The sequence below is a fragment of the Falco cherrug genome, chromosome 5 (assembly GCF_023634085.1).
Source record: "Falco cherrug isolate bFalChe1 chromosome 5, bFalChe1.pri, whole genome shotgun sequence".
NCBI classification, from domain to species: Eukaryota; Metazoa; Chordata; class Aves; order Falconiformes; family Falconidae; genus Falco; species Falco cherrug.
The window spans coordinates 82,615,100-82,628,956 of NC_073701.1; the positions used below are offsets into that span (position 1 = coordinate 82,615,100).

Here is a 13,857-nt window from a genome sequence, read left to right on the forward strand (position 1 = left end):
TGTAGGTGTTTCACTTTAGAATCTAAGCTGTCAATCATCACAATAAAGGACATTTTAAAATCCAAAATTACAAAGTGTATGGCAGGATTCTTACTAAAAATTGAGAAGTTTCATGTCCCCAAGCATCTAGATAAAATGGGCAGGTCATTCATTTTTACTGGAGGAAGAATGTGTTAACTAGACATGTGCCAGATAGCAATGATAGCTTCTGTCTGAAGGCTGGTTAACAGGAGAAATGGAAGGATGGGCTTTGCTTGACACTGCTAAATGTTCTCCTTTCATGGTACATGGATAACAGAGAGGGGAGGAGACAGCTCTTAAACTGTAACTCAGTGGAACAGTCATTATACAGAAGAATAGCATCAGTGGTTTGTAGTAAACTGTTAAATGTTCTTTGCTGTTCTTACCAAATTTTTAAAGAATTCTGAAGACAGAGAGGTCAGAAACCTGTACAGGGCTCAGGAAGTAACATATCTGTAAAACTGCAAGTTAATGCACAGCCTGAAAATGTAGATATTCATAAGTGAATACTTATCAAATAGGGAGAAATTTAAAATCAGTAACTAGACTGAAATAAGTTATGTAAGGATCTACATTATTCCAAGGTGTAAAAAACAAGTATTATTTTGGAAGCACCAGACAGTAAGGCAGACAATTGTCACAAGACTGGTAATCGTCACAGACTGAAAAAGTCTGCCTTAAGAAAGCTGGTACCATTTCTGCCGGTTTCTGCTGCTGGACCCTACTGCCGTGCCAGCACGAACTTAACTCTGTGGGTGGACTCCCAGCAATTCCTCATGCATGTGCCCAGTTGACAAGATACCAGGTAAATTGCTGACCTGAATGATGTGATATTATTTTCACAGGACAATAAACATAGTGGTCATGCTTTTCTGGAGGAAGTCTTTGCACCCTTCTGTGCTTTTTGTAAAGCTGTTGCAGTTTTTCGCTGTATTATCATCATTTGGAAAACCACTGATCTACAGAAATTCTGCTTCTGTGGTCATCAGTAATATAACTCTCAGGTCTAACATGATGACAGTTCCCCAGGCAGTGATTTTCTGCAGAGATCAAGATCCTGCAAGAAACTTAACAACTTAACCAAATTCAGGGAGAGTTTGAAGCTGTGTCATGAGACCAAAACCAAAGATTTAACATATTTTTTCTTTAAAGTTCACATGCGCGACAAAGATTTGGCATCTTGGACGTTTACAAGTAAACTTAAAGGTGAACAAATTCTTGTGAATCAATGTACTGATTATTTATTACTGGAGTAACTCATTACACTTTCAAAGTAAACAAAGTTGGTTTTGAACAACACTTACTCAAACTGAATAGAAAAGGCTCAGCAATTTATTTGTATGCTAGTCTTCCCAGAGATCAAATTTTGAGTGCCCTCAAAATTAGCATATTCCTATAATGGAGAGTGTGATTACTATTTATTCATTGCTTCTGTAGTATTTTAACTATCCGATTCTAATTTATTTTTTTTTCTTTTTCAGGAAAACAGGCTGCCTTAGAACCATTTATTTTGCTGAACCTTTTGCCGAATGCAACAGACAAATACTACACTTATAATGGGTCTTTATCAACTCCTCCCTGCTCTGAAACAGTTGAATGGATTGTGTTTAAAGATACCATAAGTATTTCTGAAAACCAGGTAATTTGTTTAATGTTTTTAAACCAAGCAATTATAAATAATACCAAAGAAAAAACACTTGCCGTGTAGATGGTAAAAGATCGTGGCATTCATTGCCAGCCCAACAAGTTAGTTTTTCTTTTATCTACTTACAAATACTTCTTGCAGCCATTGAATTAGAAAGCCTATATATTACCTGACTGTGTTATCTTTTCCCTTTTTTTAGTTTGGGACTAGATTCTGAGTCAGTTCTTGCCTTAGAAGGGAGTAAGAACACACTTCCTAACTCTGCAGGCTGTCTGGACTTCTAGCCCAGATAAAAAGGAGTGCGAAACAATCTTTCCATATGCCCCCAGCTAAATGGTGGTGCTGGGAAGAGCATAGGTCCAACAGCATAGTGGCTGAGAAATACACATGGAGTAAAACATTAGATACACTGCTGGTAGAGGGGAACGAAAGTTCATGCCACCCAGGAGACCTCAACTGGGAGACTTCACACATCTTTTCCCCAGGGTTTTTGCCTGCAAGCAGAACCTGGTTAATTTGTTATAACTTCTGACTTCTTTTTTTCCTCCCCCTTTCTAGTTAGCTGTGTTCTGTGAAGTCCTTACAATGCAGCAGTCTGGCTATGTTATGCTGATGGACTACCTGCAAAACAACTTTCGAGAGCAGCAATATAAGTTCTTTGGGCAAGTGTTTTCCTCTTACACTGGACAAGAAGAAATTCATGAAGCAGGTATTTACTGAGTAGTCATTCCTCTCTTCACAGGTTGAAAGACAATTTTCACTAAAAGATTCATCCTAGTATGAAGATACTCATTTTAAATTGCGTAGAAGGTAGCATGCTGTATTATTACTCATAAATCTATCACTTCAGAAAAGAACTAGCAATCATAAAACATGTCAGATTAAATGGAGTGGAAAATTAAATGCTTGTCTTGACCAAACGTTCAGTGCAGATCACATCAGTTCAAGCTTTCTTGCACTGCCCTTTCAATGTGTTTCAGACTTAAACAATGCTGCCTTTTGCAGGGCCTGCAAGAGGATTTTGTTTTACAAACCCATTTGGTTCTTTGTTGTGTAATGTGGCTGCTTTTCCAAGAAAGGCTGAAGAGAGGTCACCAAATTAATTTCAGGTAGTCTGCTGAGAAAGTGGTACATGGAAAGAATCACAGAAGCCAGATTCTGTTCCCTCTTTTTCCTAAAACCTCAGGGAAGTTTCTGAAGGTTAAATGACCAAAACAGTACATTAGGTAATGGGAAACAAGATCTAGCGCTAAATATGGAAGTCATTGGTTTCTATATGCACAAGCATGGAGGAATATACAGTAAACATCTAATTTTTGGTCATTACATTGCTACTTGGTGGGGATACCTGTAGATTCTTAAACCTCAGTTGCACTGAGCTGTGCTTAATTAGACACAGACAAATGACTGAAGTATGTGGTGTAGGTGTTCTCCAGATCAGAAAGAAGTGTGGTTTCATTTTAATTCACCTTGGTAGGGTGGATTATTTATTTTCCTACTGGAAGGACCCTGTGTATGAAACTTGCATACAAGCTAAGGTATGTTCATCATTCAGAACTGCAGGAGGACTGGGTCCCCTGCGCAACTACATCACATTCTTTTGCCACAGTGCTGCACAGGGTAGCTTTACTGCTCCATTTCTGTAACCAGTCAGTGACACTTCTGTTGTGACTGCAGCTTGTTGTGAACTCCTCAGGTGTGTGTCCGGGATGTGAATTTTTTTGCATTGGCCTAAGCCAAGAAATATTGATTTTGGTAGGGTTTCTTTATTTAGGTATGAAGTAGCACTTGAAATTTTGAAGTTTGGAGGAGTATGGAGGTGAGCTGCAGCAATCAAGCAAATTATCACAAATAAATTTCTGTTTCCACATAGACTTACAATGGACATTGTTGATTTGGCCTAACTTAAAAAAAAAGATCATGCTTCCCCAAATCCCTCTGTTTAATTGAGGTCTCTGGAAGCAGGTCACTGTAATACAGACCTCTTTTCTTATGTCCATGTTGTCAGAGGGAAGTGAATCTCCTCAGTCCTTCATACATAGGGGTCAGTCTACAGTGAAGAAATGTTGTAGGCAAAGGACCTTTGAGGACAGAGACAGGGACTTCTGCCACTTGCAATCCACTTGCCTTTCAGGTCGTTGCACTACAGCCATGACCTTGGCCTTGACCCTTCAGCTTAGTCACTGCAATAGAAGGAAGCTACTTTCAGCTGTGCCAGTCCTAATCTAGATTTCCATAGAGACTGACCAGAAGAAAAGCTGGATAATATCGTTTAAGACAGGTCCCTGCTTCCTTCTGTCCACTCCATGTGCTGACACCTGGGGGAGCTTTCCACGTGCTGTCCCAAAGCAGTGTGTGCGTTAAAACTGCATAGGATGTTGCTTCCAACCAGTCCCATTTTTGCACTGTATCAAAGAGAGATTCTGTGAATTTTCTGTCTTTTCTGTGAGTCTGATATCCATACACATAAGGAAACAGTGTCTAGCCTAAAGATACTAGGATACTTTTCTGCACTGTTATTTCATTTAAAATTAGAAGGCTCTTCCTCTTCATGTAATAATAAAATATGTTGTATAAAGCATACAAAATTTCTATGTGCATAGACTTGTATAACACCAAACAAATGGGTTTCAACCTACAGAGGACACAAGTGTCCTGAACTCATGTTACTGTGGCAGCAAACACATGTACTATTTATTCCAAACTAGGTATTTAAAGAAACAAAGCATAGGTTAAAAATTCTGGTTTGGCCATAAACAAGGAGAGACAGAAAGGCATTACTAAAATTTCAAATATTCCTGTATATGTATTTCACATTTCTGTTAATGTTTATGTGCACTATGTGAATGCAACAATATCATGTGCACATATGTATACATATTTATGACCACGCATGTATATATACACACACAAATGCAATTATAGGATTTTTTTAATGTAGAACGTTAGGGGATCGTTTATAGTTACACCTCCATTTTAAGAGAAGGTAAATGAAAAGCCCTAGGAATCATTAAACTTAAATGTCAAGATGTAAAAACTGTACCATTAGTGTCTCAGTCCCCAAGAATAAATAAACATATATTTCATGTTTAATATTGCGAAGTTCTTGCAGTCAACAGAGAAAAAATAATCTTTGAAACCCCTTTAAATGACGCAAGAAGAATGACGAGGGTGGGCCTTACCTAAGTAGATAACTGAAATAATCTTTTTTATTGGGAAACCTAGAATTTTCTCCTATTGAACTGAGTGTAAACTCTCATTAGGTGGTAGGATTAAGTGCTTGATTTATTGCTGTTATTAATACATGGCATTTGTTAAGTAGAGCAAAGTTTCCTTAGAAGGGCTAGAACTCTTTCTATTCAATTGTAAAGTAATTTCAGCAATATATTGTCAGAAACTTTCACATAGTGACAACCTCAACATTCTTGGTGTACAAGCTATGCCCTACTGAGGACAAGGTAGATACTTTGTTCTTCAAGCCGGCCTAGTGATACATATTATTTTCCTATGTGATATGTGTTAATGCATATATGTATGTATGTATTTCAGAAGAAGATTAAAATAGCTAATTCTTACAGCCATACCTGAGGAGTCAACTCTAAAAGCTCTTTGAAATTATAACGCTTTATCCCCACCAACCTCAGCTGGCTTGAAAATCCATTTATAATAGAAATCGTTGTTTATTCCTGTAAACCTGGGAACCGCCATGGGAGCTGCCAGGCCCGTTACGTCAGTTCCCACCTGCTCCACGGTTCTAGTAGTGCCCTGTGAGTAAGTACAGGAACAAGATTCTTGTTAATCTTTGTCAATTTAGTAAAGATAAGAAGAACACTGGGTTCTCAAAATTCAAGACTGACACTACATATTGGTAAAAAACACTTGTCAGCCTGTTTTCCTGTGAAAAATACAACTGTGTAAAGTTCAGCAGTTATTTTAGTTACATTCTTTTGCAAGACCGGGGTAAGGACTCAAGCCTTTACCGTCTCACGTACCACAAGCAACGTAAATTAGCTATAGCCATTCTCAGAGTCTCTCAAGACATTTCCTTTTGTGCTGGATACATAACGTGCTGGGCGCTGGCAGCAGGGCTGGGGTGGCCTCTGTGAGGGGTGGCCGGTTCCAGCCGGTTCCAGCCCACCCGCCTCAGGGCACCGCTGGGCACCACAGCCACGGTGCGTGGGGGAGAACTAAGTTAAGAAAGGGCAAAGCACGGCATGGCAGTGAGAAGTGAGGGAAAAAAGTGTGAGGAACAGCTCTGTGACACCAAGGTGAGAGAAAGAGGGCGGAGGAGGAGCTCCAGGCACCAGCAGCCTGTGGAGAAGACATTGGTGAAGCAGGTTGTCCTGCTGCAGCTGCTGGAGAGCCCACACAGGAGCAGGCTCCCGGCAGGACCCATGGCCTGTGGAGAGGAGCCCACGCAGCGGCAAGTTTTCTGGCAGGATCTGTGACCCCATGGGGGACCCACACAGGAGCAGTCTTTTCCTGAAGTACCGTACCCTGTGGAAAGGACCCACACTGGAGAAATGCATGCAGAATGGTGTCCCACGGGTGGGACCACACACTGGTGGGGGAACAGGAGGACAGTATGAGGAGGAAGGAGCGGCAGAGGCAAAACATCATGAACTGACAACAAGCCCCATTCCCCGTCCCCCAGTGCTGCTTGTGGCAGTGGGGGGAGGAGGAAGAGTCAGGAGTGAAGCTGAGCCTCAGAAGAAGGGAAGGGTGAGGAGAAGGTGTTTGTAGTTTTGTTTTTATTTTTCGCTATCCTTCTCTATTGTAATTGGTGATAAATCTAATTAATTTCCCCAAGTTGAGTCTGTTTTGCCTTTTTTTGTTTTGTGACGGTGATTGGTGAGTGATCCCCTTGTCTTTATCTTGACCCATGAGCTTTTTCATCTTATTTAATTCCTCTGTCCTGCTGAGGAGGGGGAGTGGGTGAGCATCTGCTGGCCAGCCAAGGTCACCCCAGCACTCATACCTACTGTGCTGCTCCATCTCCATCATAGAGGTAGAGTAGACTGGGAATACTGAAGAACTACTTTGTGTCACACACTGTGCCAAGGAGCTGAAAAGCCCTTGAATATCTTAACGTAAGAGAAGTGATTTCACAGGTTCCACAGCTGAAGCTCTGGATTTAAAAGATAGAAATCTCAAACCCAGATTTAATTAAAAGTAGAAGAAAGAAAGCAACAAATGTGGAAAAAAAACCCTAACTTATCCAGTACTGCCTCAGAAATACACCTAGTTTTATTCCAACTCTATCAAGTTCAGAGGAGCTTAAATCCAGCTTAAATAATTTGTGTGTGTGTGTGTGTGTGTGTGAATAAGCTAAATCTGTACAGCTTATAATGGTCTTCTTGTCAAAGCCCAGACAGTTTTTGACAATGGTTTAGTTAATGTACCCTGGTGCTTCCTGATGATGCAACTCAGTTTAAGTTTAAAAGTTCTAAGTTATACACATAGCATTTTATTCCACAGAGGAATAAGCAAAGATAGGTGCGTTGTCATATGATATGATAGAATATGCAAAACCAGCGGCTCAGTACTTACCTGGGAAAAGCAGAAACCTGAATTCAAGCCCAGCAGGGGCTGGAATAGGTCTCTGACTTCCTGTGAATAGTATTTTGCTTCTTGAGACCTGTAATCCAGATGAAATCCTGTGACTTCTGACTAGTAACAGACTCAAGAACTCCCTTTCTTGCAGTGTCTTTGCCCAGATTTCCTGAAGGTTAGTATCAGAGCAGATTGTTACGTGATTTCCTTGCTTTTCCCGGTCTCTGGAGAGGAAAACTGGGAAAAGGAAGGAGCAAAATACCTCTGTGTTACTGAAGCTGGCAAGTAAGGAAAGGAAACGGCACAGGCAAGATGACTGATGAAGAGGTATCAGAAGGGCAAGAGACACCAGCTTGGGAAAGAATTGAGGTGAAATAATGTGCAGATGATTGTCATGTAGGAATAATGTTGATTACTGCTGAGAAGAACAGGACCACACATCAAAAGGAAGAGAACAAAAGGGAAGACAACTCTTTTCTTGGAAAAAAAAATAGTTGAAAGAACCATCTGGAAAAGAAAACTAAATGAAACTGAAAGAAGTAATATTGGAGACACCAATCTTGTACCTATAAAACTTTTATAATACTACTCAGTTAGTCTGAATACAGTCAGAGATTTCAGAGCCAAATTCACTCACAGACAAAAGAGGGAGAGAGGAAAAAGGATTGTAGTGTTTGGAACAGGGAGAAGCTTGATAGTTGTACTGTGAAAAAAACGTTTGGACAGTTATTCTGAACACCTTCAAAAGAAAAAGCTGAAGAGTGAGCAGAATAATTTAAAAAAATGAAATTGGTGTTTCTGTTGATCTGCCTTAATGCTCAAAATTGAGAAGGGAATTGTCTTTGCTGGCCTAATGATTTTCTTTTGCCCTCTGGTGGAAATTGAGTGGAATTACAAGTTTTAGTAATGGAAAGAAACGTACACAACTTGAGATTTATTTTTTTTATTACTTGCCTTTCCTTTATAACAATTAAAAGAATTCAGTGTAATGCATAAAATGGTGGGTCAGATATAAAGCACAGCAGAAGCAAAGCCAGGCAAGCTTCAGGATTCAACTAAATTACACAGACTAATGCTACCTCTACTATTAGCTCACACACACACACACACACACACACACACACGCACACACATTAAAAAAAAAAAATCTCGGCTTATTTTCTATTGACTAGCTCAGACCAGAGCTGCTCAAAACGGCCCACCACCTGCGTACAAAACGGAAGTAACTGTTTTTCAAAATATTTTTTGTGGGGTTTGAGTGCCCTCCTCTGTTCAAGTGGCAAACTACGAAGTTAATGGAAATATTTTTTTTCCTTTCTTTCAAAAATACAGTAGTGTCCACCAAAAGCGTTGTAGTATCCTGTTGTTTGCTTCCTTCAAGAAAACTCCAAAGAATCTATACTTGTTTTCTTAATTAGATAGATAGATAGGTTTTCTTGCTTGCTTCTGCTAGTTAGTCAAATTTCGTTTTAAACTGATTCTGAGATCTGAAAAATATGGTTCCTCATTTATTCCAAATAGGGAATGATTATTTAATTACTTGTGCAAAAGCCAAGCTAAATATTTTTTGGGTAAAATATATCCATCTAATAATTTTAGTATGTAAGTTTTAATTAAATTGTTGAAAGAGTCAAAGTAAACCATGTACTCTCATCAGTGATTTTGACAAGTTTAATAGATTAAATAAAGCAGTAGAAATGAGGTAATAAATGAAGCAATAGACTGAATGATATGCCTTTTCAGTACGTATGAAAGCGTACATGAAAGGAGATTCTGTACATGAGAAAGGAACTTCCCAAAAGCTAGGGCAGGAGCATTTCAACCAAAGTTCAAAAACCATGCAGTTTCAAAGAGATAAGATGAGGGATTTAGAACAGGAAATGTCAGGAACCCCTGGCCCTCATTCTGAGACATCAGAACAAATCTAGTTGCTGTGCTCTGAAGTTGGGAACCAGAAGTTAGTGAACACTTCTGACAGTCATCTCTGTTCTTCAGTGCTGTGCCTGAAGACATGGTTCCCCCACCGGCAGAGGGGATGATCAAAGCAAGGAAGGAGAATGGGGTGTCAGCCCGTATCCAAACCAGCCATGAATGATGCAACTGTATTTGATGTTGCTTGTGTTTTTCCATGTAGCACAACTTTTACTGGCTGTTTTTCAGTGAGCTTCAGCTAAATAATCTACATTTTCTGCTCATGTAATTTTTTCATACAGGTTCATCTACCTTTGACCTTGTACATTATTTTCAAGCCACAGACAGGTACTAGGGCAATTTAAAAAGCAAGTGTCAGAGTCTCAATAAATTTCTAGCACATTGATAAATCAGTACATCTGTACATCTAATGAATATCAAAACGTGCAGTTTACTTGAGTAAGATGAAAAGAGTATTAGAGGGAAAAGGCTGGAAGACATGCAAGAGTAGCTGCCTGACCAAGCTTCTTCTGGAGTGCAGGTTCCAGGCTCACAAAGGTGGGCATGAGCCGGGCCCAGGACTGCAATGGTCTGCTAAAACCTTCAGCAGATGTTGAGATGGTGCTTTAAAATATAATAATATGAAATCACTACCTGCTAACCTAATAATATCTTAGCCTCTCCCTGTTTGCCTTTTGTCTCTTCTTTAGGTACTATAAAAAGATTCAAACATCCTTTAGAGGAAATTCAAGTGTGATAGTTTTACCTTTAACTTTTAAAACCAACCTACTATAGATTACAGTCTGTTTTAGCTGGTGAGAGAGTATGCAGCTCTTCTAATGCTGCTCTGGTAGACCCGTAAAGACAGAGTAATAAGAGATTTTTCATCCCCAGGACATATATATGAGTCATTATATTTTGTGGTTTATATTTTATTTCTTGGGAACTAGATATTAATATTTCACAAAATATGGTGTAAAAAAGGGGAGAGAAAGGACTCAATCCTCAAATCAACTTGCTTTTGAAAATCTAGTGTTAAAATACTGGTTCTGTTCATAGTGCATGACATCTCAGATTTTAGTGAAAAGCTTGAAATGAGGTACATGAAAGACTTGCACTGATTTTCTCAGGTGATGGTTCAAGATCTTAGTAGTCATTCGTACTGTTTAATAAATATCATATTGTGTCCTCTCTTGTGTCTTCCAGTTTGCAGCTCAGAACCTGAAAATGTTCAATCTGATCCAAAGAATTATACTAGTCTTCTTGTTACATGGGAACGACCTCGGGTTGTATATGACACCACAATTGAGAGATTTGCTGTCTTTTATCAACAGTTGGATGGAGAAGACCAGACTAAGCATGAGTTTCTGACAGATGGGTATCAGGACTTGGTAACTGTAAACTCTTCAAGTTTCATACAAAGGGGTGATGGCAAAACGCTCTGTTAATGAACTTAAGGGATTAAACAGTAGCTGGGAGCTGATTCAATAAAAAAAAATCATATTCTTTGACTGCAGCTCACAGAAGCTTTACTTCATTTTTTTGGTCGTGAAGCCACAAAGACAATTTTTAAAAATATAAAAAAAAACCTCTCTTGAACAGAAGAGAGAAAGCTTTTGCAGATTGCTGTTCTGGTTTGCCTATACTATCCCCAAAAGTTTATGACTATGTCAGTCTTAGTGCTCCTTAGCCATAAAACCCTTAGTCAGTTAATAGTGGTCTGTACTTCATTGCTCACTGATGTGAAAGAATGACCTACACAAGCGACTAGTAAGATTCAGTACAGTTACACTGCTATAAATATTAAGTTACTGATAGCCGCTTCATGGTATTTTACTAATGTGTTCTGTTCCTTTAACCCTCTTTAAAGACTCATAACTTATCAGATATAATGTTACCTAAACTAGTGTTCAGCATTAAATAATTACATACTTTGGTATCCTCCATGTAAAAATTGACAAGCTTTATTTTTTTAAGTCGACTGAAAAACATTTGGGACAATAAAATATAAAAAGCATACATTAGAATCCTAGAGGAAATTAGCTTTATAGTTCTTATGAGAAATGTGTTATGGAAAAAATAACTTTTCCAAATATTTGATACTTATTTGCAAGTAAATGATTAAACATGGTTTTTCTTTTAGGGGGCTATTCTAAATAATCTGCTGCCCAATACAAGTTATGTTCTTCAGATAGTTGCTGTTTGCTCTAATGGTCTATACGGAAAATACAGTGACCAAGTCATTGTTGATATGCCTTTAGAGGACCCAGGTAAGTGGTCTTTTGAGCTTAGTGATCACATTTAGCTGAAAATCTGCATTGGAAGAAGTAGTTTGTTTGCAAACCAGTTAAAATGCACAACTATCAAAATATGCTAAACAGAAATTTCAAAATCACTGCAGTTAACCTTCAGCATGTTCTTTGCTACTGATATTTTACATTATGTAATTCTCTATTCCTTGTCAACATTACCTATGAAAGGCTGCATGTTAATTTTTTTTAACACTGAATATTCTGAAAAACACCTACCTGATTTCAAATCTCACAAGTGTATCTTTTAGCAATATAATATAGGGAAATAAAACCATATTTGGTATTATTTCTCTATGGTTCAAGCATCCTCCCAAAATCAATCCACACAGCCAAAGTATTAAGGAAACAATTAATACGAACACAATATTTGACTTACAAGTCTATATCAATTGATTTTGAAATTTTATGTCTTATGATTGCTTGGAGTTTGATTTTAACTTGTGGTGATGGAATTCCCTTGCTTCTTAATGCTGCCTTGCAAAAAATCAAAAGCCCTAACAAACAGATCTTACTGATTTCACAGCCAAATTTACTTCTTCTGCCTGCTGGTAAACATGAAATAATTTGAAACTATAGCATGAAGCTGGATCTTGTCCTTTAATAATTCCTTAAATTCTGTGGAAGTTCTAGCATCAGACCCAGTTCTTACCAAAGTGAGTAAGAGCTGTGTTTTAAATCAAGACCCCTGTAATTAGTCATAGGAAAAAAACAAAGGCTTTCTGATCATGCAAGCAACCATTTTTTATCTAAGGGCCTGGATTCTTGTTGTTTATTTATGGAGTAAGTCTGTAAGTTCAGTTTTACACTTCATTAAGTCTGTTTAGCTACAGCAAAGTCCTTAGCAATGCTGTGACGTACTTGGGAAAACAGGTCAGTTCTTCATTTCAAGGGAACCACATTCCTTTACAGCGAGAAAGATTATGATTCCCGTACTGCCTGAGTTATGAACTCATAATGGTAATAGGGTTATAATAGTGCCTTTTTGTCTGGAGGAGGGGGTGGAGCTTCAGGTATAATACATACAAATTTTCAATACATGTTTAACTTGTCTTTCAAACATTAATTTTTTAATTCTTAACATTAAGAAGAATGCATTTTTGGAGTCTTATGCCACTATCTATCAGAATTTTCCTATTTCACTTCAGTTTCCTAAGAAGTCCACAATGAAGTTCTGACATCCTGCCTGATGTTTCACTTTTCTGTTTATCCTTTATCTACCTCTTAGATAATATATTCCTCCAGTCCCTTTCCTGAACTTGCGGGTTTTGTGTTTGAAGAATTTTCTCAGGTGACACTTCATCTACATACCTCTACATCCATTTCAACATGGAATGACAAATAAGCAGGGTAGTGTTGTCATTAGTAAACAACAGTTCAACAAATCAAGTCAGTGCAGTGCTGCCATCACAGCTTTAAAACCCCTGAAAACAGACACTGCAAAACAAAATCCAATCTAGGTAATATCCATAGAATAAACTGCCCTGTTATTACTGTTGTATCCCTGGTGTAAGGATGGGATGCAGACCACTCTGCTGTGTGCTATGTCTCCCTTTGGAAGGAAAGGTCAGTGCGGAGGCAGGGAAGGAGACAGTAGCACTGGAACTGGGTAACCATGGAGCCAGCACGGCCGGCAGCTCTGCGCCGTGCACCAGTGGTGCCAGCAAATGCTGCTGGGGAGCAAACTCAGTAAGGGGACAACGGGGCGTTTGGCAGCCTGCAGCTGGCCAGCAGTGTAGGTACAGCCACTGATTACGGCATCCCTGTTGTATTTCTGCTGAAGTCATGCAAAACAGTGGCTTTACGTTCATTTCAGTAGAAGGAAGAGTGAAGGCCATAGTTTGGAAATACATACTGGAAGACTCGTTTTCACCTTCCAGTATATCAGCAGAAATTTCTCTGAGGTTTGAATCCTCAGACAAGAGAATTTGGTCCATCAGATTGTTATGTTTAGCATTTCAGAGTGAAGGTCTGATATTCTTATGCTTTTTTACACTTTTCTTACTGTTAAAAAAATGAGAAAATACAATGCAAGGATACCTATGAGACGTAACAATGCAAAGATATATCTATACAAAATATGAACAGGTTACATAACTATGAAAATGGTATTTTTGTGTTTTCTGTCATTTCAGCATTTGAATATGTTTCCTTAACGTTGTGTGAAAGCTAATTAATGTACATAAGTATATTCTTATCCTGAGTTTTCTTGTTTTAAAATAAAGTATTGTAGAGGAGAGTTAAATAATCTACATATCAGAACTGTACAAACACCTGAGGGTTTTTTTCAAATTTCAGGAAGTTTTGAAAATTTTTAATACTTTCAGGTCTACCTAAGGTTTTTCATGTAGTTTTCCAAAAGCTTCAAAATTGAAGAAGATTATTTCAGGTCAAATGAAATGTTTCAAGGATATTTTA

General features: G+C 38.5%; 1 protein-coding gene across 5 annotated transcripts in view; it reads left to right on the forward strand.

Moving 5' to 3' along the window:
- Positions 1-13,857, forward strand: part of PTPRZ1 (protein tyrosine phosphatase receptor type Z1) — a 144,804-nt gene that overhangs the window by 83,693 nt on the left and 47,254 nt on the right. For all 5 annotated transcript variants that reach the window (XM_055712534.1, XM_055712535.1, XM_055712536.1 and 2 more), the window contains exons 7-10: positions 1,503-1,660; positions 2,225-2,375; positions 10,337-10,521; positions 11,274-11,400. In XM_055712534.1, the coding sequence (XP_055568509.1) occupies positions 1,503-1,660; positions 2,225-2,375; positions 10,337-10,521; positions 11,274-11,400 (621 nt within the window). The remainder of the gene's footprint in view (positions 1-1,502; positions 1,661-2,224; positions 2,376-10,336; positions 10,522-11,273; positions 11,401-13,857) is intronic.